Source organism: Ahaetulla prasina, chromosome 3, assembly GCF_028640845.1.
Source record: "Ahaetulla prasina isolate Xishuangbanna chromosome 3, ASM2864084v1, whole genome shotgun sequence".
Lineage (NCBI taxonomy): Eukaryota > Metazoa > Chordata > Lepidosauria > Squamata > Colubridae > Ahaetulla > Ahaetulla prasina.
Genome location: NC_080541.1, coordinates 1,562,332 through 1,590,292, shown reverse-complemented (window position 1 = coordinate 1,590,292; position 27,961 = coordinate 1,562,332). Strand labels below are relative to the sequence as shown.

The 27,961-nt window shown below is 52.3% G+C and overlaps 1 protein-coding gene across 1 annotated transcript; it reads left to right on the top strand.

Moving 5' to 3' along the window:
* Window positions 1-412: 412 nt before the first annotated feature.
* KIFC2 (kinesin family member C2) lies at window positions 413-27,583 on the top strand. The gene is made up of 20 exons (XM_058174827.1): window positions 413-559; window positions 7,237-7,327; window positions 8,039-8,178; window positions 8,723-8,974; window positions 9,547-9,553; window positions 10,818-11,005; window positions 11,660-11,725; window positions 12,462-12,599; window positions 13,975-14,172; window positions 15,910-16,083; window positions 17,087-17,234; window positions 17,451-17,581; window positions 18,842-18,953; window positions 21,754-21,938; window positions 22,499-22,603; window positions 23,379-23,512; window positions 24,432-24,555; window positions 25,703-25,832; window positions 26,329-26,558; window positions 27,458-27,583. Exons 1-20 carry the CDS (start codon window positions 413-415, stop codon window positions 27,581-27,583), a joined length of 2,826 nt encoding a protein of 941 aa, XP_058030810.1.
* The last annotated feature ends 378 nt before the right edge of the window (window positions 27,584-27,961 follow it).

The following is a 27,961-nucleotide window of genomic DNA, read 5'->3' as shown; positions in this document are numbered from 1 at the left end:
ACAGACGCACAAACCGCCTACACACCCACACGGACACAAAGACACGCAGCCAGAGACGGACCGAAAGACACACCCGCAGTCTCACACACGCACCCCCGCGCGCGCACAGAGACACAGAGGAGCACAAATACAGGCACACGCACAGATAGAGACGCGCGCGCAGGCCATCTGTCCGGCACGGACAGCCCGAGAGGCCGAGCGGCGGCCGGCCAGAGCCCCCCTCGGGGCAGCGGCGGTGGGGCTGGGCGGGGCTCGGCGTGCCCACCTGCCCGAAGCGCCTCCGCCTCTCCGGCATCCCGGCTGCGCATCCCCGCTCGCTCAGCCCGGGTACCGCCGCCGCTGCTGCTGCTGGAGCTGCTGGTGGTGCTGAAGCTGCGTCACGGCCGGCTTCTCCCGCGGTGCCCGGGCGCCCATGTACGCCTTCTACTCGCTGCTGGTGCTGGTCTTCTACGCGCTCTTCAAGAAGGGCGATGCGGGCCAGGCGGGGGCGGCGCCGGGGCGGCGGGGGCGGCGGCTGCGGAGGCTCCCCGAGGCGCTGCCCCTCGCCCAGCCGGCCCCGGTAAGATGATGCGCCGCGGCTGCGGGGGGTCGCCGGGTGGGAGGGGAGGGGGCTGCTCTTCCAGCGCTGGGCAGGTGCGCCGGCCGCCCACCTTCTTGCAGCCACCGTCCCACTCGGGGCTGCGGTGGGGGGTCGCCCAGGGGGAAGGCTGCGGGGGGCCGGGACCGAGCGCGGGGCTGGAGCATCCTTGCCCCCTTTGGGGAGGGGGCGTTTCCCACCCACGCGGCAGCTCCCAGGGCCTTTGGGGGGGGGCCGCTAGCGAGGCCGGGGACCGCCCCTCCCCGCTGGCTTGGTCCAGCTCCGCGGAGACCCGCGAGCATCCTTGCAACGGAATTCGCTTTGGGGGGGAGGGGGTGCAACGCCCGCGGACTCCCAGCCGTCGCTTCCTTTTCTGCATTGGGGGGGGGGTCTCCTCCTCCCCCCCCCCCCGGCTTCCCGGGTCAATCACAAGGTATTGTTATACATAAACCGAACATAGAATAAAATTTTCCCTTCCCTGTACATGCATTGGGGGGGGGGGTCTGAGCCCACCTGCCCACCTGTCACACCAGGAGTGCTGCGTGTAAGCGCTCCCCTTATTCAAATGCATCCTCAAAAATAGGTTGCACAGCTGCACCCCTTCTTGTTGGAAGAAGCCCCTGTATAGAAGCCCCAGCAGGGTACCGTGACCCCCCTGTGCGATTGATTGCTGTCAGTGGGTTGGAAGGATTCCCTCCTTCCTCTTTTCTAGAGCTGGAAAGCTGGTTTTCCTGCCATTTGGCATCGTTTGAACCCTTCCGAGCTGCTTTTTGGGGATTCCTCCTGAAAAACTGAAATGGGGCTTAAGGATCGAATCTATCAAATCAATGAAGTGTGGAGAACCATGTTTTTTTTTATCATCCTGGCAGTGACAGGTAGTCCTCAACTTATAACAGTTCATTTAGGGACCGTTCAAAGTTTCAGTGGCACGGAAAAAAGGCGACTTAGGACCATGTTTCACACTTAACAACCATTCCAGCATCCCCATGGTCATGTGATCAGAATTCAGAGACTTGGCAACTGACTCGTATTTACGACGGTCACAGCGTCCCAAGGTCACGTGATCCCCTTTTGCAACGGGGGAAGTCAGATTCACTTGACAATGGTGCTACTCACCCAACAACCGCAGTGATTCACTTAACAACGGCGGCAAAAAAGGTGGTAAAATGGGGCAAAATTCACTTAACGAATGTTTCACTTAGCAGCAGGAATTGGGGGCTCAATTGAGGTTGTAATTCGAGGACTACCTGCATTTATTTATTTATATATTTAGAAGATTTATGTGGGTGCCTACTCACTCTCAGTGACTTACAAACAATAAAAATCCAGTACAAAAGAATAAAAAAAAAGTTAACACCCCACCCCACCCCCCAGACAAGCAGGGGAAGGTTGTTTAAAATTCCCTGGCAGAGTTCCTAAAGCTGGCCCAGCGTGTTTCTCTGCTGTAGAAAAGCCAGCTGATGTTTCCTTTGCTTCTTGCAGCCCCCCTCCCCAAATACCTGAGGCCGCATTCGCCCAGCCTGCCCAGTAAGGCTGTGGAGTAGTGCGTTAGGTGGTGCGACCCAGACAATTGCAGTTTAGTGCTCTGTGTGTGTGTGTGTGTGTGCAATGCAATGTTTCAAAAAATGCACGGTGTTGGCTGCCAACCACCAACGTGGGTGGGATTTCCTTGCGGGCGTGAAATGTATGCAAAAGTAGAGTAGATGGTGGGGTTTTGTTTTTTTTTATTGAAAGAGTTTTAAAAAACAGAAACATTTTTCCCCCTTTTTTCCCCCCTCCCACCCAAAAAAAAACCCTTCCCCCCTCCCTCCCCCCCCCCCCCGGCTTCCCGGGTCAATCACAAGGTATTGTTATACATAAACCGAACATAGAATAAAATTTTCCCTTCCAATCCAATTAACCACATCCAAAGCTTTTCGTCTCCCAACCCCCTCCCCATTACATAAAATAACTTTCTAATTATTCAAAGGCAATCTGATATTTCTTAATCTGATATCTGTTTTGTAGATAATCAATCCATTTTTCCATTCAATTAAATATCTTTCCTGCGTATTGTCTTTTAAAAAGCTGAGATTTTAGCCATCTCAGCCAAATTAATAACTTTCAATATCCATTCTTCTATTGTAGGTATCTCTTCTTCTTCCAGTATTGTCCAATCAACAGTCTTGCTGCTGTTATTAAATTCAGAATCAATTTAGTCTCAATCCCTGTACAATCCGTTATAATTCCCAAAAGGAAAAATTGTGGCAGGAACTTTATCTTCTTCTTCAGTACATTTTGAATAATCCACCAAATTCTTATCCAAAAGACCTTAATTTTCTTGCAAGTCCACCAAATATGAAAATATGTAGCGTCATCACAATCACACCTCCAACATTTCGCTTGGATATTAGGATACATACGTGATAATTTTTTGGGATCTAAATGCCATCTATAAAACATCTTATAAAAATTTTCCCTTAAATTCTGTGCTTGTGTAAACTTAACATTTCTAACCCAAATTTTCTCCCATGTTTCCAACATTATTGGTTCCTGAATATTCTGTGCCCATTTTATCATACAATCCTTTACCAAATCCTTTTCTGAATCTATTTCAAGCAACACATTATACAATCTCTTTATATGCTCCTGGGTCTGATTTCTAATTTGCTTTATTAAATTTTCCTCCCTTTGCATTATACCAATTTTTTGATCTTCTTTCCATCTAGCACTTATTTGCCCATATTGAAACCAAGTATAATTATACTTGAGTAGATGGTGGGTTTGAGGGGCTGTGGGAAAAGACAAGGAATAGCTGGTCCTATCGGCCCACCACCACCCTCTATCTCAGTGCTGCCCCCCCCCCCAAAATCCCGTTTTCCCAGCAGTGTCTCTCTTGGATGTATTCCTTCCAAGGACTGAGGCCTCTTTACAGGCCAAGCTGGCACCGAGGGTACGAAGCTAGAAGCAAAGAAAACTGGCAGCAGCAAAAGACCCAGCCCTCCAAAAAGTCTGCTCTTGGAGTTTTTTCTTTCTTTCTTCTTTATTTGTTTGTTTGTGTATTTTTAATTATTAATGTTTTGCATTTTTAAAAAAATTATTTTATCAATTGATTCGTCACACAGTCAGGCCAGAGCTTCAGGCTAGATTTGCTATTTTTCTTTGCTCATCAAGTCCTTCCCAAGGATTTGGGATAGCCGGGTGTGGATGTTTGATTATTTAATTAATATTGGTGTTGCTATTATCGTTATTGTCATTATGATATTCAATTGTTTCGTTTTATTTTTTTAAATTTATAATTTTTGATCTTCTTTCCATCTAGCACTTATTTGCCCATATTGAAACCAAGTATAATTATACTTGAGTAAATGGTGGGTTTGAGGGGCTGTGGGAAAAGACAAGGAATAGCTGGTCCTATCGGCCCACCACCACCCTCTATCTCAGTGCTGCCCCCCCCCCAAAATCCAGTTTTCCCAGCGGTGTCTCTCTTGGATGGATTCCTTCCAAGGACTGAGGCCTCTTCACAGGCTAAGCTGGCACCGAGGGTACGAAGCTAGAAGCAAAGAAAACTGGCAGCAGCAAAAGACCCAGCCCTCCAAAAAGTCTGCTCTTGGAGTTTTTTCTTTCTTTCTTCTTTATTTGTTTGTTTGTGTATTTTTAATTATTAATGTTTTGCATTTTTTAAAAATTTATTTTATCAATTGATTCGTCACACAGTCAGGCCAGAGTTTCAGGCTAGATTTGCTATTTTTCTTTGCTCATCAAGTCCTTCCCAAGGATTCGGGATAGCCGGGTGTGGATGTTTGATTATTTAATTAATATTGATGTTGCTATTATCGTTATTGTCATTATGATATTCAATTGTTTCATTTTATTTTTTTTAATTTATATTTTTTGTCGAATAATGGACCTGTGTTTGTCCCCCAGCGTGTTTAAAGTCAGTTACTGATGACTGATCCACTTCGTTGGATCCAAGCTTCCTCTTCCTCTTTCTGTGAAGTCCTCCGTTCTAAAGTGACTTTTGAACTTCCCGCCTGTCCGTTTGAGATTATGCCCCCGTGTTCTTGATTTTTGCCTAATATTGAAAATAACGTCTTCTAGACCAGGGCTCTCCAACCTTGGTCCCTTTAAGCCTGGCGGACTTCAACTCCCATAATTCCCCAGCCAGCAAAGCAAAGCTGGACTCACTACAGAGAGTCCTCGGTTTAACGACAACCGTTGAGCCCAAAATTTTTATTGCTAAGTGAGACAGTGAATTAAGGGAATTTTGCTGCTTTTTGACCTTTCTGGCCACCGTTGCTAAGTGAATCACTGCAGTTGTTAAGTTAGTCACACGATTGCTCATTGAATCCGGCTTCCACATTGACTTTGCTCGTCGGACGGTCACAAAAGGGGATCACTGACGCTGCAACCGTCATAAATATGAGTCAATTGCCAAAGCGTCTGAATTTGGATCACATGACTGTGGAATGCTGCAAGGGTTGTAGGTGTGAAAAACAGTCATCGGTCTCTTTTTTCCAGGGCTGTTGTAACTTTGAACCATCACTAAATGATCCGTCGTAAGTCGAGGACTACCTGTATTCCAAATGGGGCCTTACTAAAGCTTTACACAGCAGAATTAGCTGGTCATCCCTCTAGTGATGCACCCCCCAGGATTATGCGGGCAGGTGGGAGTCCGACCCTTTGCACCTGGCTTGGACCTGGCCGGAGCAAGGGAAGGGGGGCACTCTGCTTCCTTAGAGGTAGAGAGTGGAGGGGCTAGTGCCGCCATTGCTGCCTTTCTCCAGTTGATGAAATCTACCTGCCTGCCTTGGTCTCCCCTCCAGACCCCTCAGCCTCGCAAGGAATAAGTTCCTCCTTCATTGCAGGTCCTGGACTCCGTCTCACACTTCTGACGCTGCAAGCAGCCAGGATCTTTGCACCACAAAGCCACACACATACTTGTGCAAAGCTCCGCGTAGATTTCACACGCTTCCTCACATTGAAAGGATGAATGCATAACTCTAGTAATTAATGTAGAATTTCATAATCAGATGTGAGTTCCATAAGTAGGGAGGTGCGTCTCCCAGAGGTGCTGCTGAAGTGCTGGAAGAGAGCATGTACAGAGTGTCTCTTCCTCTTGGGATAGTCGCATGGCTTGTGATTCTCCCAGGTGATTCTGCTCCAGGTGTCTTTCTATCTATCACCCACACACACATACACACCCCTACACATCTGTCTTCTAGCAGATGCATCAGCCTATAAATTTGCATTGCCTATAAATTTGGCGGGAGGAGGAGAAAGCACCCACCTTCAGTGATGGGGTTTCCATGGCACCTGCCACCATGGAAACAGAGCCACAGCACCTTGCCAATTCAGGGACCACTCAGCTGGGAGAGGGGTTATCCCAGGTCAGCCCCCCCCCCAAGGGAGGCCACACCTGTGTGCCTCCAGGCGAGGTTGTGCATGATGGAGAGCAAACAGTGAGCATGGCAGAGAGCTCAGATTCTGGGAGGGGGAGTTTGGCTCTTCTGGACCCCCTGGGAGTGCCAAATAGCCTGGCCAGAGTTGCAGTGAACCAAGCCAAGCCCTGGTACCAATGTGCCACACCGGATCATGTGGTGCCAATGCAGCTGACTGTCTGGCCGCTAAAATGGCTTTTGCCAAAAACGGGGCAGGGGAGGCATGGATCAGTCCCCCCAAAATGCTGAGAAGGAAAAGCCAGTATTTGAAAGAGCCAGGTGGGTCTAGGGGTTAAGGCACCAGGCTAGAAAACCAGGAGACGGTGAGTTCTAGTCCTGTGGGAAGGAGAGGGGGGGGGCTACAAGAGCTGGCCTGCTTCTGCCGCCTTCCTTTCCCCCTTTTATGCCTCATTCATACAGCTTCGGGGTTGACACTTGGTACAGAGGCAGGGGTTCTAGTCCCTTAAGTACAAAAGCCAGCTGGGTGACTTGGGGCCAATCACTAGGTGACTGTGAGTTCTAGTCCCACCTTAGCCATGAAAGCCGGTTGGGGCACTTACTCTCTTTTGTCCCAACCTGCCTTACAGGGTTGTTGTTGTGGGGAAAACAGGAGACGGAAGGACTATTAGGTATCCTTGCCTCCTTGAGTTATTTGTAAAAATTATGAAGGCCGGATATAAGACTGCTGGGCCTTAATGCCAGCCCTTGCATTATATGCACTGTAGCCTATGCCAGCTGGCATCTCCTAAACGGGTTGAATCCCAGCCCCATTGGGACCTCTGGGGAAGGAGGTTGTGCTTTGGCTGTTCCTAATCTGCCACAAAGAAGAGGAGGTCACATTATTTTCCACAGCACCAGAGGGCAGGACAAGAAACAATGGATAGAAACTCATCAAGGAGAGAAGCAAATCTGGAACTAAGGAGAAATTTCCTGACAGTGAGAACAATTAGCCAGTGGAACAGCTTGCCACCAGAAGTTCTGGGTGTTTCATCACTGGAGGTCTTGAAATGTTAGGGTCTCCTGCCTGAGCAGGGGGTTGGACTAGAAGACCTCCAAGGTCCCTTCCAGCTTTGTTCTATTCTATTCTATTCTATTCTATTCTATTCTATTCTATTCTATTCTATTCTATTCTAATCTATTCTAATCTAATCTAATCTAATCTAATCTGAAGCAGGAACCCAGTGGGAGGAATTCCCAGTGATCCTCCCAGGGGCCTGACCCGTTTCTCTGCCCCCCCAGGGCCGCAGGGCTTTCTCGGAGGAGCTGCCAGAGGACTCCATCAAGACTCCGTCACCGAACCATCGATGGTTGCAGCTGACCGATGTGGACAGTAGGTTTCTCTTCTCTTCTGCCCCCCCCCACCACACTGGGGCAGGCTCAGCACAGGGGTGGGGGTTGGACCAGTTATATCACCTCTTCCCGCCCCCAGTGGCAGATGCTGGCCGGGGGCAATGCCAGGGTTAGGGCAGGGGCAGAGTCCAAAGTGGTTTAGGAAGCAAAGTGAGGGGGAGGGTCTTCTTTCCGTGTGCTTTGCAGTTCAGTCCCGTGCACATGAGGGGTCCTTCCTGCTCTCTGAGCTTGGTGGTTTTCTTGCAAATAATAATAATAATAACAACAACAACAACAACAACAACAACAACAGAGTTGGAAGGGACCTTGGAGGTCTTCTAGTCCAACCCCCTGCCCAGGCAGGAAACCCTACACCATTTCAGACAAATATTTTCTTAAAATATATAAGATATTTCATTACCCAACTAAGTAACATCATCAGTGCTGATGCTGCTGCACTGAAGATGTTACCTAGCTGGGTTATGACACGTCTGCAAAAAAACCACCAAGCTCAGAGAGCATCAAGGACCCCCCGCCCCATTTGAACCCTGAGCTACGTTCTCCGTTATTGCTACCAAGCGAGCTTCTCTGCTAAGCTGAGGCTGGGAAATTCGGCTGGCGCGTGGAGGTGGGAGGGGTGCCTGGGGCATAGGGAGGGGGCTTTCGGCAAGGGGCCGTGGCTCAACCTCACCAGCCTGTTTGGACTTGGCAGGCAGCTCCGAGAGTGACCGAGGCAGCCCCTCCGAGGAGGAGGAGGATCTGGGCTCGGAGGAAGCCCCCACCCCACTCACGGAGTTCCTGGCCCTCAAGCGAGAGGCAGCCATTGCCGAGAGGGAAATGCTGTGTGGAAAGGTTGCCCCTCCCGTTCTCCTGGTTTTGTGGTGTGGGGGGGAAGAACAGTGGGGCCTGAGTTGAAATGCCCCCTTAGCTGGGAGGAGGAAATGCTCCCTCCACCCTGGTCCAGCTATGCCTCTTTGCTGAAGGAGAAGCAAGGGACTGGGGTCCCTGGCGGTTCCAGTCTTGCAGGGACGGGAGAGAGGCCAGTCCTGGGGAGGGGGACACTTCATCTTGGCCTCAGCAATAGCAGTGGGGGGGCAACAAGAGCTGAGCCCCTGCCTTCCTTTCCCCCTTTTCTGTCACATTCACACAAACTTGAGGCAGAGGCAGGGGTTCTAGTCCTGCCTTAGGCACAAAAGCCAGCTGGGTGACTTTGGCCCCATCACCAGGAGACTGGGAGTTCTAGTTCCGTCTTAGGCATGAAAGCCAGCTGGGAGTCTGGGGAGAACTGGTGCTGCCCACCCTGTGGCTGACCTTGCTCTCTCCTCTCTTCCCACCCGCTCTGGGCTCCCGGCTGCCCTCTCCCTGCGGGACCCCCCCATCTCCCCTCCCCACGCAGCCCCCGGAGTCCCCCCTGGTGCAAATGATGCTGCAACTCTTCTCCTTCCTGGAGCGCTACACCCAGCTGCAGCAGCTGCAGGAGAAGGCCGGCGAGTATCGTTCGCGCCTGCACTGGGAGGAGAGCCGTCGGCGCCGGCAGATGCGGGGGCTGAAGAGGGCCTACCAGCAGCGGGTGAAGGATAAGCTCAGTGTCATCCAGAGCCTGGAAGCCATCATCCTGGAACAGCAGGGCCTCCTGGAGAAGGTGCAGGCAGGTGGGCTACCGTTTTGGAACGATTCATTCAAAAAGGCCAACACACAACCCTCCTCGGTTGCATCAACAGAGGGATGGAACCAAGATCACGTGAAGTGTTAGTATCGCTTTACAAAGCCTTGGTGAGGCCACACTCAGAATCCTGCATCCAGGTTTGGTCCCCCCAGTATAAAAAAAGATGTTGAGACTTTAGAAAGAGTGCAGAGAAGAGCAACAAAGATGATGATGGGACTGGAGGCTAAAACATAACAAAGAACGGATGCAGGAATTGGGGAGGTCTCTCTAGTTTAATGAAAAGAAGGACTAGGGGTGACATGATAGAAGTCTTTATTTATCTATTTATTTTATTTATTTATTTATTTTGTCACAACAGTATATATAAGCATAAGCATGAAAGTAACTATATAATATATAAGCACATATATAAACATAAGTATGTAATAACTATAATTGGATATAATGAAAGGAAACAATAGGACAGGAATGGTAGGCACGTTTGTGCTCTTGTGCACACCCCTTACTCTAACTCTTACTCTTATTCTTACTCTTACTCTTACTCTTACTCTTAGGAATGGGGTGAGGTCAATGGTAGACAGTTTTTGGTTAAAGCTTTTAGGAGTTGGAGAGGAGACCATTGAGTCAGGTAGTGTATTCCAAGCATTAATAACTCTATTACAGAAGTCATATTTTCTGCAATCAAGATTGAAGCGGTTAACATTAAGTTTAAATCTATTGTTTGCTCTTGTATTGTTGTGACTGAAGCTGAAGTAGTCTTTAACAGGAAGGACATTGCAATAGATGATTCTATGAGTTAAACACAGGTCCTGTCGAAGGCGGCGGAGGACTTTCTGGTTTTTCTTGGAAGACTTTTCGCTTCTCATCCCAGAAGCTTCTTCAGCTCTGACTGAATGGTGGGGAATGGAAGGATTGATACTCCTTGCACAGCTGGTCATCTGCATCCTTTTAGAGAGCCCTTGAGGCAGGCCACGTGGAGGATCATCTGTGTCTTTAGGGTCACCTACATCCTTCCATTCCCCCCCATCCAGTCAGAGCTGAAGAAGCTTCTTGGATGAGAAGCGAAACGTCTTCAAAGAAAAAACAGAAAGTCCAGTTGCCCCTTGAAAAAAAAAAAAACCTTTGGGACAACCATGACCCAGATGACGGAGAATCTCCTTAGATATTCAACGGATGGGAACCAATCAAGGAGAGAAGCAACCTAGAACTAAGGAGGAATTTCCTGACAGTGAGAACAGTTAACCAGTGGAACGGCTTCCCTCCAGCGCTGGAGGCTTTCAAGAAGAGTCTGGACAGCCATTTGTCTGGAATGGTATAGGGCAGGGATCCCCAACCTTTGCAACGTTAAGACTTGGGGACTTCAACTCCCAGAATTCCCCAGCCAATGTGGGAGTTGAAGGGAGTTGAAGCCTACATGTCTTAAAGTTGCCAAGGTTGGAGACACCTGGTTTAGGGTTTCCTGCTTGAGCAGGGGGTTGGACTAGAACAGGGGTCTCCAACCTTGGTCCCTTTAAGACTTGTGGACTTCAACTCCCAGAGTCCCTCAGCCAGCAAAGCTGAAGTCCACAAGTCTTAAAGGGACCAAGGTTAGAGACCCCTGGACAAGATCTTCAAGGTGCCTTCCAACTCTGTTATTCTCTTCTTCTGTTTTTCTGAGGTGCCCTCAGGAGGGGCTGGCCCAGGGAGGGGGAGATGGCTGGACAGGAGCCCTGCGGCCTTTAGTGGGGGGGATTGCATGGTCCATCCTGGGCGGTTCAGCTCAGGCCCCCTAGGCGAGACCCCTCTCCTTCCCGGGTCTCCCCTGCCACCCTTCTCCTCTGTCCAGGCTCAAAGCTGCCATCCCCTGGCCTGCTCTGCCCCATGGCCCCCGGGGGCCTGCACCAGTTGGTGGAGTCCATCAGCGCCCTCCAGGGAGAGCGGAGCCACCTGGCCGAGGAGGTGGTGGGTCTCCAGCAGCGGGTGGAAGAGCGAGAGAGGGAGAAGCAGCAGCTGGCCAGGAGCTTCCACCACCAGGTGAGACCTCCGCCCTCTCTAGGGCTGCTGGGGCAGAGCAAGGGGGTGGACTAGGAGACCTCCAGGGTCCCTTCCGACTCTTTCATTTACAGCTTGTCCTCAACTTACGACCGTTGAGCACAACATTTCTGATGTTAATGCAGGCAGTTACTAAGTGAATTACCGCGCTTGTTAAATGAGTCACGCAGTCATTAAGTGAATCTGGCTTCCGCATTGACTTTGCTTGTGGGAAGGTCATAAAAGGGGGATGACGAGACCCCAGGACACTGTGACCGTCATAAAAAATGAGTCGACGGCCAAGCATCTGCATTTCGATCACATGACCATGGGGACTCTGCAACCGTCATAAGTACATGCCAGTTGCCAAGCGGCTGGATTCTGATCATGTGACCATGGGGATGATGCCATGGTTGTAAGTGTGAAAAACGGTCATAAGTCCCTTGTTTCAATGCTGTTGTAACTTGCAACGGTCACTAAATGAGCTGTTTTCTATCACCCCATCTGTTGGGGAAGATCTTTGAAGGGAGCCCTTGGGGTTGTCATCGCCATGGAGAAGCGGGGGGCTGGGAGGGCTTCGGTGGCCCCAAACCAGCCCTCTAAAGGATTTGGGGGCCTTGAATAGAGGTGACCGTCCGGGGTCTTCTTTCCCGGCAGATCCAAGGCCTGAAGCAGCAGATCCAAGCGCAGGAGGAAGAACGTGAGCAGCTGCGCCTGGGCAGGGTGAGGAAGGCAGCCCCTCGCTCCTTGCAGAGAGGCGAAAGGGAAACCGGGGGGGGGGGGCAGGAGGGCTGGGGAGGGTCAGCACCAGTGGTGGGGATTCAGCCGGTTCGCACCACTTCGGGAGAACCGGTTGTTAACTTTCTGAGCAGTTTGGCAAGAACTGGTTGTTGGAAGAAATCATGAGGGCAGAGAACCGGTTGTTAAATGACTTGAATCCCACCACTGGTCAGCACCTAGCAGGTGCTGTAATGGGGGAGGAATTGTGGGGTTTCTCCCCCAAGAAGAACAGGCCGAGGCTGAGGAAGGGAACTCATGAACTCAGGATGTGTGAGAGAAGCAACCTGGAATTAAGGAGAAACTTCCTAACGGTGAGGACAATCGATCAGTGGAACAGCTTGCCACCAGAAGTTGTGGGTGCTTCATCCTGGAGGTTTTCAAAAAGAGATTGTGTGCAATGGTCTAGGGTGTCCTGCTTGAGCAGGGGGTTGGACTAGAAGACCTCCAAGGTCCCTTCCAGTTCTGCTATTCGATAATCCCAGATCAATTAATCTGGGGAACAGCTTGCCTCCGGAAGTTATAGGTGCTCCAGCACTGGAGGCTTTTGAAAAGAGACAAGACGGACGGCTGTCTGAAATGGTAGATTCTCGTGCTTGAGCAGAGGGTTGGACTGGAAGACCTCCAAGGTCCCTTCCAGCTGTCTCCTGATGGATGGACTGAACTCCTCTTTGTCCTCCAGGGGGTGACGGACTCAGAGAAGCGGATCCACAACCTGACGATGGAAAACGAGGGTCTCAAGCAGAGCCTGCAGCTCTCCCAGGGGCTCCTGCAGCAGGCGGCTGCCATCTCTGCCCAGCCCTCCACTCTGATGGCCATGGTGAGCCCCTGCCCTGCCCCCTGCCTTCTAAGGGCCAGCCCAGGGCCCCCAATCTGGCCTGGGGGACATATCCCGTTACGAGTTGGCTTCAGTGGGGCTGGGGGAAGCGGGTCAGCTCCATGGAAAAGGGCCTTCCACAAGAGCAGAAATGTCCAGTCTTGCCACAGTGAGTTACAAAGGCAGCACTGACACAGCGCAAGTCTCTGAGCACGTGAAGAGTCACAGACACGCTCTGCCCTGCTGTCAGATAAAACAATAGCACTAGCATAGTATTTAAACTTATATACTGCTTCCCAGTGCTTTTACAGCCCTCTCTGAGTGGTTTACAAAGTCATCCTTTTGCCCCCAACAATCTGGGTCCTCATTTTACCGACCTTGGAAGGACAGAAGGCTGAGTCACCCTTGAGCCGGTCAGGATCGAACTGCCGGCAGTGGGCAGAGCCTGCAATACTGCACTCTAACCTCTGGACCAACACAGCTCTTAAACCAATGAGCTGACTTGGCCAGGAAAATGGGCACCGGAGTTAAAAGGACTGGAAACTGCTCTGGGTTTGGGGGTCATTGTGTCTTGGTAACTGCCCCCCACCCGCTCAAATTCCACATGCAGGCGCCAGTTAATTCTTGCGGCTTGTGCTGGGCTTTCTCACATCTTCGCCAGGGGTGAAATGCTCCCGGTTCAGACCAGATCGCCCGATCCGGTAGCGATGGCGGTGGGTGGTTCGGAGAACCGGTAGCAAAAATCCCTGCCCCCACCCCACATGCCCAGCTGAGCCGCACGATCATCAGAGGTTTTTTCTTTTTAACTTTTAAAAGCATTTTTTCTTCAGCTGAAGAAAAAATGCTTTTAAAAGTAAAAAAAAAAAGCCTCTGATGATCGCGCAGCTCAGCTAGGAGCGTCAGACCCTTTTAAAAGCATTTTTTCTACAACCTCTACGGCCGAAGAGGTTGTAAAAAAATGCTTTTAAAAGTAAAAAAAAAAAAGGTGGCCACGCCCACCCAGTCACATTACCCCCACCCACCAACCCACGCCCACAGAACCGGTAGTAACAAATTTTACATTTCACCCCTTATCTTCGCCCTAAGCAACATAAAGAATATTTTTTTTAATTTGCATTTCTATCCCGCCCTTCTCTGAAGACTCAGGGCGGCTTACACTGTGTTAAGCAATAGTCTTCATCCATTTGTATATTATATACAAAGTCAACTTTTATTGCCCCCAACAATCTGGGTCCTCATTTTACCTACCTTATAAAGGATGGGAGGCTGAGTCAACCTTGGGCCTGGTGGGACTTGAACTTGCAAGTAATTGCAAGCAGCTGTGTTAATAACAGACTGTCTTAGCAGTCTGAGCCACCATTCTTGGTGCCCCTTGCAGGAAAACGAGGCTCTCCACCACAAAGTGCTGCAGCTGGAGGCCAGCCTGCAGCAGAAGGTGGGCGAACTGATGCGCCTGGAGGGGCGCATGGACCAGCTGCAATGGCGCAGGGAGGAAGAGGTGCGGCAGCTGGACGAGCAGCTGTGCGGGCTCCGGCTCCCTCTGCAGAGTCCGAAGAGCCCCCCTCCTGAGGTCCAGGTGAGTGTGGCCGGGGCCCTTTCGCAGCCATAGACGTGAACCCCCTTCTCTGTGTGGAAATACGTCGGAGGGGGCCGGTTGCAACACATGGGACAACATGTCGTGGCCAACTCACCACGGCCAACTTGTAGTGGGAAGATACAATTTATTTAAAATAATTTTTTTAAAAACTATTTTAATTTTTCTCATTCACATTTCATCGGGTCCCTCCTTTTGCATCCTTAGTGATTCTATTCCACCATTTCTCTGATATTAGTCTAACTCTGGTCCTGCAATGAGTTGTCCCACCGCCAGTTGGTCAATGTGAGATATCCCTTTAAGACTTGTGGACTTCAACTCAAAGCAAAGCTGGCTGAGGGACTCTGGGAGTTGAAGTCCACAAGTCTTAAAGGGACCAAGGTTGGAGACCCCTGTCCTAGACCCATTGCAGCAGGCTGTACCCCCAGGAAAAGTGGGCCTGGGGTGGAGGACTGGCTCTGGGGCCATTGCTTAGCTTGGAAGATGTCAGAGCTTCAGCCTCTGAAAGCCTTCGGAGAATGGAGTCTTCATTGACATGTCGCATAGGAAAATCCCACTCAGCGTGAAAATTAAAGCTAAGGTTAGGGTTGGGTTATGTTTCCTTGAACTCGGAGCCAAAACATGCATTGTGGGAAGATTGTGGGAAGAGAAGGAGCAGGGGAGATGATAGCATCTTTCAATATTTGAGGGGCTACAACAAAGAAGAGGGGGTCAACCTATTCTCCAAAGCACCTGAAGGCAGGACAAGAAACAACGGATGGAAACTAATCAAGGAGAGAAGCAAACTAGAACCAAAAACTTCCTGACAGTGAGGACAATTAACCAGTGGAACAGCTTGACACCAAAAGTTGCAGGTGTTCCATCACTGGAGGTTTTCAAGAAGAGACTGAAATAAAATAGGGGCTCCTGCTTGAGCAGAGGGCTGGACTAGAAGACCTCCAAGGTCCCTTCCAACTCTGTTATTCAGACCTCTGTATTTGCAGTGGCTAAGAAACCAGAAGGTCAACAAATCCATCAAGGGATTGGTGTGATTGTTGTCGGGGGTGGGGTGTTACTGGATTTTGTATTTCGGTTTTATTGGTGTCAGCTTCCCAGAGTCTCCATGAGTGAGTTGGGTGTCTGCATCAGTTTTTTAAATAAATAAATAAATGCTCCCCTGATTGATCACAGGAAAGGTGAGCAGGCTCAGAGCTGGCTGGGGGAGCACCAGGGAATGGAAAGCCCTCCCCACTGAAAAATAATGGTGGAGAGTGGAATGGAATGAAAAAATGAAGAGAAGAGAAGAGAAGAGAAGAGAAGAGAAGAGAAGAGAATATATGAATAGAGTAGAACAGAACAGAACAGAACATAATATTCTTTATTGGCCAAGTGTAATTGAACCCCCAAGGAATTTGTCTCTGGTGCTAAGCTGTGAGTGTACTTACAAGTGACAAGTGATCATAAAATACAATCAACCTAAATCATAAGATGCAACCAACAAAGTGAAAGTCACCTGATGCTAAAGGAAAAGATAATAGGAAGGATGAGAAGGAAAATAACAAGGCAGGGACCCACCAGTGGGGCAGCCTGGAGCCCCCATTCTGACACGCTGGGCCAGTGGGAAGCGAAGGGAGGGGAGGGGCTCAGAGCGTCCCCCTTGCAGATACCGAGGGGGGTCTGAGGGCCCTTGAGCCTCTTCTTACGCTCTGTGCTGACCTTTCCCCCCACCCCCCACCCCAGGACCTGGCCAAGGGGATGCAGGTGGATTCCTCCCAGACGCTGCAGGCTTTGGCCAACGCAGAGGCGCAGAACAGGGCCCTGATGCAACAGCTGTCCTCCCAGGCGCAGCGGTGCCAACAGCTGGCAGAGCAGCTGCAGAGTTCAGAGGGGGTGGCAGCTGCCCTCCGGCACAAGGTATGCTGGGGGTCTTGGGTAATGTTCTTCCCTGGGGGATGGGCTCACCTGAACATCTGCAAACCCCTCCCTTGGTGGCCTCTCCTTCCCTGGCTGGACAGACTCCAATAGAAAGGTGGCAGCCCATTCCCGGGGAGGTGCTTTAAGTCAAGGACTACCTGTATTGCCCTGAGCAAGGGGGGTGGACCAGATGGTTCATTCCCAGTTCTTTTTCTGCCCCCCCCCAGTCCCAATCGGGCGATCTCCTTACATTCTGGAGGGGGTGCAGAATGGCCACACAATATCCTGGCAGTCAGCCAGCTCTGAAAATTCAGTAGCAGAGAAGTTTGGGGTGATAGATTAACACAGTGATGTGTTGGACAGTTCGCAAAGACAACTTTAGAGTGGGATCTCAGGTTTTCGCTGCGGGGGTGGGGGTGGGGGACATTTTAGAACAGGGGTCTCCAAACTTGGCAACTTTAAAACTCGTGGACTTCAACTCCCAGATTTCTCCAGCCAGTTGAAGTCCACGAGTCTTAGAGTTGCCATGGCTGAGGAATTCTGGGAGTTGGTCCAGAAGCCTTAAAGTTGCCAAGCTTAGAGACCCCCCTTTTAAAAGGAAAAACCTAATGGAAGCTGGGGTGAAATCCAGCAGGTTCTGACAGGTTCTGGAGAACCGGTAGCGGAATTTTTGAGCAGTTTGGAGAACTGGCAAATACCACCTCTGGCTGGCCCCAGAGCGGGATGGGAATGGGGATTTTGCAGTATCCTTCCCCTGCCACACCCACCAAGCCATGCCCACCAAGCCATGCCCACAGAACCTGTCAGGAAATTGCTATTTGCCTAACTAGTTGGCCAGGCAATATATAATATATAAACTAAACTTTACCGGTAGTAAAAAAAACCTTGAATTCCACCGCTGGACGGAAGGGGTATTTCAGCAGCGGTCTTAAAAGTGGGAGTTGCCCGATTGGCCCCTGGCAGTGGCCCCTGTCCCTCCTGAAGGGCCCTCTCTGCCTGACAGATCTCTGCCTACGAGAAGGAGGTCTCGGGGCTGCGTCAGGAGCTGCTTCATGAGATCCAGCAGCTGGAGGAGCAGAAGGAGACGGCAGTACAGGAGGCTTCCCGGACCTCCGAGGAGCGTGCCCAGCCCCTGCGCAAACAGCTGGCAGGTATTGGGTGGGGGGAGTTGGGGGGGATATGAGACCAGAGGGAGGGTCGAGGGGGTAGATTCCTCCCCCCAGGGAAAGGAGAGCTCCTGCGAGCATCTTGAGAGGATCCGTGTTTGCAGAAAGCTATTTGGTCCTTGGGGCAACTACAGACTTGCAAAGTCAGCCTGGCCTCCTCCTCCCCCCATATTCCGTTTTGTTCCCCCCCCCTGCCCCCAGGAATGAAGCAGCATCTGCACACCCTCCGCCCCCTCCTCCAGGGGCTGCAGTTGGACTTCCGGAACATCCAGGGCGAAATGGGGAGTTTTGCCCACTGTTACAAAGCCGCCGTCGAGGAAGCCAAGCTGCAGGTGAGGCCCGGGTGCAGGTGAGGCCCAGCCAGGGGGATTCTGGGAGTCGAAGTCCACACAGCTTCAGGATGCCAAGGTTGAGAAGGATTGCCCTGGTGTCATGGCTGGGGGGTGGGGGGTGGGGGTGGGGGGGACCCCAAGTTTTCTGCAAGGGGGGCAGTTGCTGCATTGTGCTTGAGGGATTGAAAGATGGATCGTGATAGAGAAGGGAAAGAGGAAGGAGAGAGGCGGCAGGATAAAAAAGAGGAAAAGAGAGCCAGGAAGGATAAAATCCAACCAGGGGGGTCTGGGGTGGGTGGGGGTCAAAAACCAACCGGGGCAACAAAATCCACATAATTGACACCCCTGAACCCACAAAAAGTGAACTTGCCTTGCAGGACGCCAAATACTCCTTTGGTGTTTAAACACCGAAGAGGAAACACGTTAATTTTTTTAAATGTAAAAAAAATATGAAATGTTAAAAAAAATCACCATGATACAAAAATTATGCCGTGACTCTAGAAAGAGTGCAGAGAAGAGCAACCAAGATGATTAGGGAACTGGACTGATGAAGAACGGTTGCAGAAACTGGGTATGTCTAGTTTAATGAAAAGAAGGACCAGGGGAGACATGATAGCTGTGTTCCAATATCTCAGGGGCTCCCACAAAGAAGAGGGAGTCAAACTATTCTCCAAAGCACCTGAGGGTAGAACAAGAAGCAATGGGTGGAAACTAATCAAGGAGAGAAGCAACTTAGAACTAAGGAGAAATTTCCTGACAGTTAGAACAATTAATCAGTGGAAGAATTTGCCTGCAGAAGTTGTGGGTGCTCCATCACTGGAGGTTTTTAAGAAGAGACTAGACAGCCACTTGTCTGGAATGGTACAGGGTCTCCTGCTTGAGCAGGGGGTTGGACTAGAAGACCTCCAAGGTCCCTTCCAACTCTGTTAGTCTCCAAAGCACCCGAAGGCAGGACAAGAAGCAACAGATGGAAACTAATCAAGGAGAGAAGCAACCCACAACTAAGGAGAAATATCCCTGACCAGTGGAACAGCTTGCCACAAGAAGTTGTAGGTGCCCCATCCCTGGAGGTTTTTAAGAAGAGACTGGATAGCCACTTTCTCAAATTGGATAGTGTCTCCTACTTGAGCAGGGGGTTGGACTAGATGACCTCCAGGTCTATTCTTCTGCTATTCTGTTTGAAGGGGTGCTCTCCCCCAGATTGGGGGCTTCTTGAGGGTGGGGCTGTTCTCCCCCTTCATTCTCCCCCCTCCCCTCCAGATGTTCTCGGTGATCAGGGAAGTGGCGCAGAGCAGCCAATGTCTGCAGGAGCGTTACCTGCGGGAGGTGCAGCTTCGCAAGAAATACCACGACCAGCTGTTGGAGCTGAAAGGTGGGTTCCTGGGCATGCGGGAAGCAGCGGGTTGAAGGGGGGGCTTTACCTGGCTTGGTTTCTTAAGTCACGGATGGAATGCCCCCACCCCCACCCCCGTCCGTTGCTGCTTGTATGATTTCTAAGGCAGAGATCCCAACACAGACCCTGGGTCTCTGCTCTGGGCCTGGGGGTGTCTGTCTGGGGGGTTCCTTCCACTTCCCTGTGGCTGTCTGTCTGTCCATCCCCCCAATGTCTGGCTCAAAGTGGGGGTCAGACCCCCTCTTCTTTGAGGGCTGCCAAAGATCTGGAAGGGGCCCGGAAGCCCCCCCTGGGATGTTGGAGGGCAGACCAACAGGGGTGGGGGAGGGGGGAGAGCTTGGCGAGCGGCAGGGCAGGGGGGAACCCCAACGCTGACCGAGAGGAGCGGGGGGCTTTCTGCTTCACAATAACGGTGGGACGTACATTAAATCAATAAACAGCTTGTCTTCAGAAATCCTGGGCGATTCCATCACTGGAAGTTTGTAAGAAGATGCTAGGCAGCCACTTAGCTGTCTAGCGTCTTCTTACAACAACAAAGAGGATTAGGGGACTGGAGGCTAAAACATATGAAGAACGGTTGCAGGAACTGGGTATGTCTAGTTTAATGAAAAGAAGGACCAGGGGAGACATGATAGCTGTGTTCCAATATCTTAGGGGCTGCCCCAAAGAAGAGGGAGTCAAACTATTCTCCAAAGCACCTGAGGGTAGAACAAGAAGCAATGGGTGGAAACTAATCAAGGAGAGAAGCAACCTAGAACTAAGGAGAAATTTCCTGACAGTTAGAACAATTAATAAGTGGAACTTGCCTGCAGAAGTTGTGAATGCTCCAACACTGGAAGTTTTTAAGAAGAGATTGGATAACCATCTGACTGAGATGGTGTAGGGTTTCCTGCCTAGGCAGGGGGTTGGACTAGAAGACCTCTAAGGTCCGAGCTGGAAGGGACCTTGGAGGCCTTCTAGTCCAACCCCCTGCCCAGGCAGGAAACCCTACACCATCTCAGTCAGATGGTTATCCAACATTTTTTAAAAAATTTTAAATTATATAAATTATATAAATAGTGTAGGTTCTCCTGCTTGATCAGGGGGCTGGACTAGAGGACCTCCAAGGTCCCTTCAAGCTTCTATTCTATTCTATCAAATCTCTATGTATCTAATCTCTATCTACCTACCTACCTACCTAAATACCCACCCACCTGCCTGCCTACCTACCCACCCATTCATCTATCTACCCACCTGCCACCCCACCCACCCATTCATCTATCTACCCACCCATCTACCCACCCATCCACCCATCCACCCACCCACCCACCCACCCACCTGTCTGCCTGCCTGCCACCCCACCCACCCACCCACCCACCCACCCATCCATCCACCCACCCACCTGCCACCCCACCCATGCACCCACCCACATCCACCCACCTGCCACCCCACCCATGCCACCCCACCCACCCACCCAACCCACCCACCCACCTGCACCCACCCATACCCACCCACCCACCCACCTGCCACCCCACCCACCTGTCTGCCTGCCACCCCACCCATCCACCCACCCACCCACCCACCACCCACCCACCCACCATCCATCCACCCATCCACCCACCCACCCACACCCACCCACCCACCCATCCACCCACCCACCCATCATCCACCCACCCATGGCACCCACCCACTGCCTGCCACCCCACCCACCCACCTGCCTGCCTGCCTGCCACCTGCCTGCCTGCTGCCTGCCTGCCTGCCACCCCACCCACTGCCTGCCTGCTGCCTGCCTGCTGCCTGCCTGCACTGCCTGCCTGCCTGCTGCCTGCCTGCCACCCACCTGCCTGCCTGCCTGCCTGCCACCCCACCCATCTGCCTGCCTGCACCCACCCATCACCCACCCATCTGCCTGCCTGCACCCACCCATCTGCCTGCCTGCCACCCACCTGCCTGCCTGTCTGTCTGTCTGTCTGCCTGCCTGCCTGCCTGTCTGCCTGCCTGCACCCACCCACCCACCTGCCTGCCTGCCTGCCTGCACCCACCCACTGCCTGCCTGTCTGCCTGCCTGCACTGCCTGCCTGCCTGCCACCCCACCCACCCACTGCCTGCCTGCCACCCACCTGCCTGCCTGTCTGCCTGCCTGCACTGCCTGCCACCTGCCTGCCTGCCTGCCTGCCTGCCTGCCTGCCTGCCACCTGCCTGCCTGCCTGCCTGCCTGCCTGCCTGCCTGCCTGCCTGCTGCCTGCCTGCCTGTCTGTCTGCCTGCCTGCCTGCCTGCCTGCCTGCCTGCCTGTCTGTCTATCTATCTGTCTGTCTGTCTGTCTGTCTGTCTATCTATCTGTCTATCTATCTACCCACCCATCTCATGATAAATTAAAAAATGCAGGTAGTTATCTGCTTACAATAGTTCATTTAGTGACCGTTTTGAAATTACAACGGCCTCACTTCCCCACCCTTCCTTGCCCAAATGATAGAAAAGCAGAGGCTGAATTCCCCCTGCAGCATAACAAAGGAGGCCGCCCTGCAATGGAGCCAGTGGTGCTCTGAACGTGGCCCTGCAGTTTCCCTTTGAGTCTTCCCAATCTGGCCTGCAGCCCTGAGATCTCCAGGTGGTCTCCTTTCCGCTTCCAGAAGCCGAGATGACCTGAGCATAAGCAGTGGAAATGGCAGGGGATAGGCAGCTGAGGGTGCAGGGAGAAATCATCCTAACTGGGGGAGCCAGATGAGACACCCCCCCCCAGGAGCTTGAAACAGGACCCTCCCCTCTGCCTTGGTGGGACCGTCACTCCCTGTCTCTCAGGCAACATCCGGGTCCTGTGTCGCCTGAAGCCAATGACCGAGGAGGAGCAGCAGCAGGGGGTCCCGGGGGGTCCCAGGGTGGAAGCCAGCCCGGCCGAGGACGGCTGTGTGACCGCCAGCTACAAGGGGAAGGAGCATCATTTCAAGCTGGACAAGGTCTTCCTGCCCTCTGCCACTCAGGAGGAGGTGAGCCCCTCCCCATCACCAGGGTCTCCACTCAGCCCCCCTCCCTTTTCTTCACCAACCTAGTTCCTGGGGGAGGCACGGAATGTGGGGGGGGGGGGCAGCACATCACTGTGAAAACTCTGGGAATGATACAAGGGGGGCAAAGTCCCATCATGCCCTGCCTTAAACTGGAGAGCCCCCTTTCTGGGCGGGGGGCTGCCTTGGGGAATTCTGGAAGCCCCCTCTCTCCCCATTAGGGAAAGCAGGGTGCCACTCTCTCATTTCCCCTTGGGGGGGTGTGAGACTTTAGGGGGAGCAGGAGGTTATCTGGGGTCCTAATGCAGGTCAGTGGGTGATGCCCTTCCCGGTTTTTAGACCCCTCCCCCCTCCTGCTTCAGCCTCCATGGGGGCAAATTAAGTCTTGCCCCTCCACTCCAGATGGAGCCAGAGCTCACCTGCCTCCCCATTGCACCTCCCCCCACCCTCGCAGCTCCTGACCTCCTTGGCGATGCCTGAGGGGAGGGGGGCAGTGAAGGCCATTGTTTAGTGACCCCCCCCTCCATCCCTCTGTGCCTTGGCAGGTCTTCCTGGAGATTGAGCCGGTGGTCCTGTCCTGCCTGCAAGGTTACAACGTTTGCATCTTCGCCTACGGACAGACGGGCTCGGGCAAGACCTACACCATGGAGGTAAGGCCTTGTCCAGCGTAGGGGGCGGGGCGGAGGGAAGCTCCCCCCTTCGAGGGGGTCTGGGCTGGGCCAGCAAAGCAGGTCTCCAATAAAAGGGAATTATTGTAGCTCAGGGTTGAACTGGAGGGGAGGGGGATCCTTGGAGCTCTGGGGGTTTTCTTGCAGGCGTTTCATGACCCAACTAGGTAACATCATCAGTGCTAGAAGGGGAGTGGGGTTTGTTCTCTGATTATGCACAAGCCTTGCCCTGTCAAATGTATATAAACAGAAAGCAAACCCCTCGCCCTTCTAGCACTGATGCTGTTACCTAGTTGGATAATGAAACATCTGTAGGAAATATTTCATGACCCAAGAAGCTCAAAGAGCACCAAGGACCCCCAGGCCGCCACCGCCTCCTCCTCCTCCTCCTCCTCCTCCTCCTCCTCCTCCTCCTCACCACAAACCCTTCTAGCACTGATGAAGTTACCTAGTTGGGTCATGAAACATCTGCAAGAAAACCACCCAGCTCTGAGAGCACCAAACATTTGCCAGTCGCTCCTCCTCCTCCTCCTCCTTTCTGCAAAGCCCCCTCCTCTTCTAGCACTGATGAAGCTACCTAGTTGGGTCATGAAAGGCCTACAAGAAAAGATCCAGGCTCAGAGAGCACCCATGCAGAAGAGAACCTGGAGACCAGAGACAGGAAGGGAGTTGCAGAAGAAAAATGCCCACCACCCACCACCCCTTTGGGCCGGCTTCCCTGGGAGGAGAAGGCTCCCAAACTCTCCTTTGCTTCCAGGGGGTCCCGGGGAATCCGGGGATCAACCAGCAGGCCCTGCGTGCTCTCTACCAGGAGATGGAGGCCAAGCAGGCGCAGGCATGGAAGTTCTCAGTCCAGCTTACGATGGTGGAGATCTACAATGAAGTGATCAGGTGAGCAGAGGGGGATCCCTCCCTCCCTTCAAAGGGCAGCAAGAATGGAGGTTCAAGGCAACCCATCTGCCTAATTTTTCTTCCATGCCTTACAGAGGTTTAGTGCCTGAAAGATACTATTTATTTATTTTCATCCACATCTTTATTACTTTATGAGTAACTCAGGGCAGCGAATGTATCTACTATTCCTTCCTCCTGCTGTTTTCCCCAAAACAACCCTGTGAGGTGGGTTGGGAGAGACTGACTGGCCCAAAGTCACCCAGCCGGTTTTCATGGTTAAGGCGGGACTAGAACTCCCCGTCTCCTGGTGATTGTCCCAAAGTCACCCAGCTGGCTTTCGTGCCTAAGGCAGAAGCCTAACCCCCAACTCCAGAAAGCAATCCATTCCATTAATTGCTCTCACTATCAATGGGAATAACAGAATAACTGAGTTGGAAGGGAACTTGGAGGTCTTCTAGTCCAACCCCCTGCTCCGGCATGAAAAACAATACCATTTCAGACAATCGATTGTCCAGTCCCTTCTTAAAAACTTCCAGTGTTGGAGCATTCACAATTTCTGGTGGCAAGTTGTTCCACTGGTTAATTGTTTTCGTTGTCAGGAAATGTCTCCTTAGTTCCACGTTGCTTCTTTCCTTGATCAGTTTCCATCCGTTGTTTCTTGTCCTCCCTCCCTTCAGGTTCTTTGGAGCAGGGGTCTCCAACCTTGGTCCCTTTAAGACTTGTGGACTTCAACTCCCAGAGTCCCTCAGCCAGCAAAGCTGGCTGAGGAACTCTGGGAGTTGAAGTCCACAAGTCTTAAAGGGACCAAGGTTGGAGACCCCTGCTTTGGAAAATAGCTGGACCCCCTCCTCTTCACGGCAGCCCCTCAATTACTGGAAGACACTTATCTGCTCTCTTGTCCTTTCTCTCTCCTATCCAGAGATCTACTGACCAAGGACCCTCAGGAGAAATTAGACATCAAGTTGAACCCGGACGGGAGTGGTCAACTTCACGTCCCGGGCCTCACCAGCATGGAGGTCCAGAACTTCTCTGAGATTCAGAAGGTAGGTGGACTGCATCTGGTTTCGGGGGCCAGCTCGGTAAGACGGGCACTGCCAGTCCGACGGTGAGCACAAGCTGGCCAGGGAAGGTGAAGTTCTGGGTTGTGGCAGGTGGTTGCGCTTTCACTTGGCAATGCCAAAGCTCACCTGTGCCAGAAAACAGGGGTGAGCCACTTTGGTCTAGTGCTGGTCTCCAACCGCGCAACTTTAAGACTTGTGGACTTCACCTCCCAGAATCCCTCAGCCACCTCTAGGTTTGCTGTAACCCAGGAGTCTCCAAGGAGCATGGCTGTCTGGGGATTTCTGGGAGTTGAAGTCCATCAGTCTGACAGTTACTTTGGGGGATTCTGGGAATTGAAGTCCACAAGTTGCCATGGCTAAGGAATTCTGGGAGTTGAAGTCCAGAAGTAAGTCTTAAAGGGACCAAGGTTGGAGACCCCTGAGCTGGATGACTTAAGCCAGCCTCCCGCTCTGAGCCCCGGCAAGGAAACAAAGGTAAGCCACCTCCGAAATCTTGCCAAGAAAAGTCCAGGCAGTTGCCAGGAGTCCATACTGACCCGAAGGGACACACAAAAAAGATGGCTAAATCCTTTTATCGATTATGGATTTATTTCGTGAAATTTTGCCTTTCAAACACCCAGGAGCATCCGGGCCCTGGATATTTTCTCTTCCCCTTAAGAGGAGTGATGATCGTGACAATTCTCCCCTTTCGCTGCACCCAGATTTCTGCCATCTGTCAGAAATGGTGTAAGGTCTGCTGGGTGGGTTGGACTAGATGACCTACAAGGTCCCTTCCAACTCTGTTCATCTGTATCATCATCTTTGTTTAACAACCCCATAATCCCTTGCAGGGTGGAGTCTGGCCAACTATGTCTCCCCGTAGAATTCATCATCATCATCATTTAATGACCCCCTTGCGGGGTGGAGTCAGGGCAACTGAATGGTCCTAGTAGAGTGTTTTAGTGGCCGGATGCCCTTCCTGTCACCAATGCGGAGTTTTATTCAGCAGATATATTCTCATTGTGCCCAGAGAGAGAAATATCTGCCACTATCTAGGATCGAACTCACAGCCTCCTGATGGTGAGGCGAGAGCTCCACCTCCAGGCCACCTGCACTACTTCCCAACTCTGTTAATCTGTGTCTGTATCAGATTCTCCAGATGGGAAAACGGAACCGCAGGACCTTCTCCACCCACATGAATGCGCACAGCTCCCGTTCGCACGCTCTGCTCACCCTCACCCTCACGGGCACTGAGCTGACCAGCGGCACCAAGGTCACAGGTAGCTGTGGGGCTCTTGAGCTGGGAACATGGCAGGTTCAGATCGGCAGGGCAGGGCAGGGCAGGGCAGGGCAGGGCAAGGGTTGACCTGGGCATCTCGAGACGTTCCTGAGATACCTTCAGCTGACGGTTGGGAGAGAGCTTTGAGTTCTCAAGAGGATGATCTTCAGAGGAGGGATTTGCTCTTGGGTGGAAGCCCCCTGCATCTCCCACCCTACCCCTGCCAGGTCAGGGAAGGAGCCGGGCTCCTGCTTAGGTGGCATGCCTGGCATTTCCCCTGGTCACTGCATGTGGCACCATCTCCATCCTGGCTTGCTTGCACCCTGTCATTCTCCGGCCTTCCTTGGTGATGGTGTCTCTCCAGCTTTCCTCAACCTTCCGTGCTACCCTCTCCTTCCATCGCCATTGGGTGGGGAAAGGCCGAATGACCCCTACCACAAAATGCTCCGTAAGCCCTCTTGCCCCGGAGAACTTCCCCAACCGCGTTGTCCTTCCAGGGAAGCTCAATCTGGTGGACCTGGCTGGTTCAGAACGGGTTTGGAAGTCCGGCGCGCAGGGCGAACGCCTGAAGGAAGCCCAGAGCATCAACCGGTCCCTGCTGGCCCTCGGAGAGGTCATCCAGGCCCTGCGGACCAAGCAGGCCCACGTGCCCTTCCGCAACTCCAGACTCACCTACCTGCTGCAAGACTCCCTGGGCAAGGGCAGCAAGACCGTCATGATGGTGCAGGTGAGGGGAGGTGGCGTGGCTGGGCCCCCCAAAGGTAAAAGGGCTGGGCCCAAGACCCTTGGCTGAAAGTTCACCAAGGACTGCAGGGGCCCCTTGGCCTGGTCTGGGGCCACCACTGCACCCCAGCTGAGAACTTCTGCCTTTGGGCTGCAAGATCCCTCAGGCTCCCTGGCCTTCCGTGGGGAGAGACCCCCTCTCTCATCCCCCATTGCCAAAGGGGGTAGGTTGCCAGGCACGAGAGGCCAAAGGACATCCATGGGTCATCTGGTTGGGTGTTTTCCACCTGCTTCTTAAACGGCCTTTCACTCCATGGAGATTCCCACGTCTTGTGGGCACCTGGGGTGGGAAGTGCCATCTCCTTAGTGTCTATAGAGATTCTCAGTCACGGTTTTCCCAAAGGTGTTTTTCCAAGAGGCAAGTAGACCTTCTTCTTTCTTTCTTTTTCTTCAAAAACGTTTCGCTTCTTCTCATCCGAGAAGCTTCTTCAGTTCTTCAGAAATCCTTCAGTTGTTCAAGAACTGAAGAAGCTTCTCACACGAGAAGCGAAACGTTTTTGAAGAAAAAGAAACCAAGAAAGTTTGGGCCATCTTCTCAGCCCCTCCTGCAAGACCTGCAAAGCAGAAGGCAGGGGATGGGTCAGGGGCGGAGGTGGGGGATCTAGGCGCCCAAACTCCAGCGCCAGCTGCCAGGACAGATGGGAGAAGCTCACTGGGTCGCCCAGGCTCCATCAGTGCCTCCTTCCGCCTGGAGCCCTGAATGCTTAGTGGGGCCCTTGCAAAAAGTGTCGGTCCTGGGGCAGGGCACAAAAGGGCTTTCCTGGTGGAAAATATATTTATTTGGGGAAGGGCTCCAGAGCCTTCAGCTCCCCCTTTCTCCTTCTGCTTCCTTTGACTCTTCAGATTTCCCCCTTGGAGAAGAATGTGGGCGAATCCATTTGCTCCCTCAAGTTTGCACAGCGGGTCTGCAAAGTGGAGCTGGGCCCGGCCTCCCGTCGCATCAAGGCCCCGGACCAGCGTGAGGTTTGAGACCCCCGGCCCTCTGCAGGCCTCCCTTGGGGAAGGAGCGCAAAGAAAGACTGGGCAGGTGGGCTGCCTGGACAAATGGACCCTGCCAAGCAAGTTCAGAAATGCGTATTTGAGGCTCCCAGCATCTGGGGGGTGGGCAGTAGAGGGGGGCCCTCTTCAAATTTGGTACCCTCCTTGCTATCCAGCTCTGCCCTGCTTCTCCTATTCACAGGATGCACCTGCCTCTCCCTCCCCAGAGGCAGAGAAAGGTGCCCCCCCCACATGTGACTAGCTTGGCCCCCACTTCCTGACAGCCTCCCTCCTCATTTACCAAGCACCCCCCAAACAGTCTTCCCAGGTTGCAAAAGAGTAGGGGGGGGGCTACATTTTCCTAGCCAG

What these genes read in the sequence shown, in the direction of transcription:
- KIFC2 (XM_058174827.1), top strand. Translation starts at nt 413, where the DNA reads ATGTACGCCTTCTACTCGCTGCTGGTGCTGGTCTTCTACGCGCTCTTC. An exon ending in CCTCCACTCTGATGGCCATG is followed by an intron (nt 12,600 to 13,974) that starts GTGAGCCCCTGC and finishes TGCCCCTTGCAG; the next exon opens with GAAAACGAGGCTCTCCACCA. An exon ending in CCTCTGCCACTCAGGAGGAG is followed by an intron (nt 21,939 to 22,498) that starts GTGAGCCCCTCC and finishes GTGCCTTGGCAG; the next exon opens with GTCTTCCTGGAGATTGAGCC.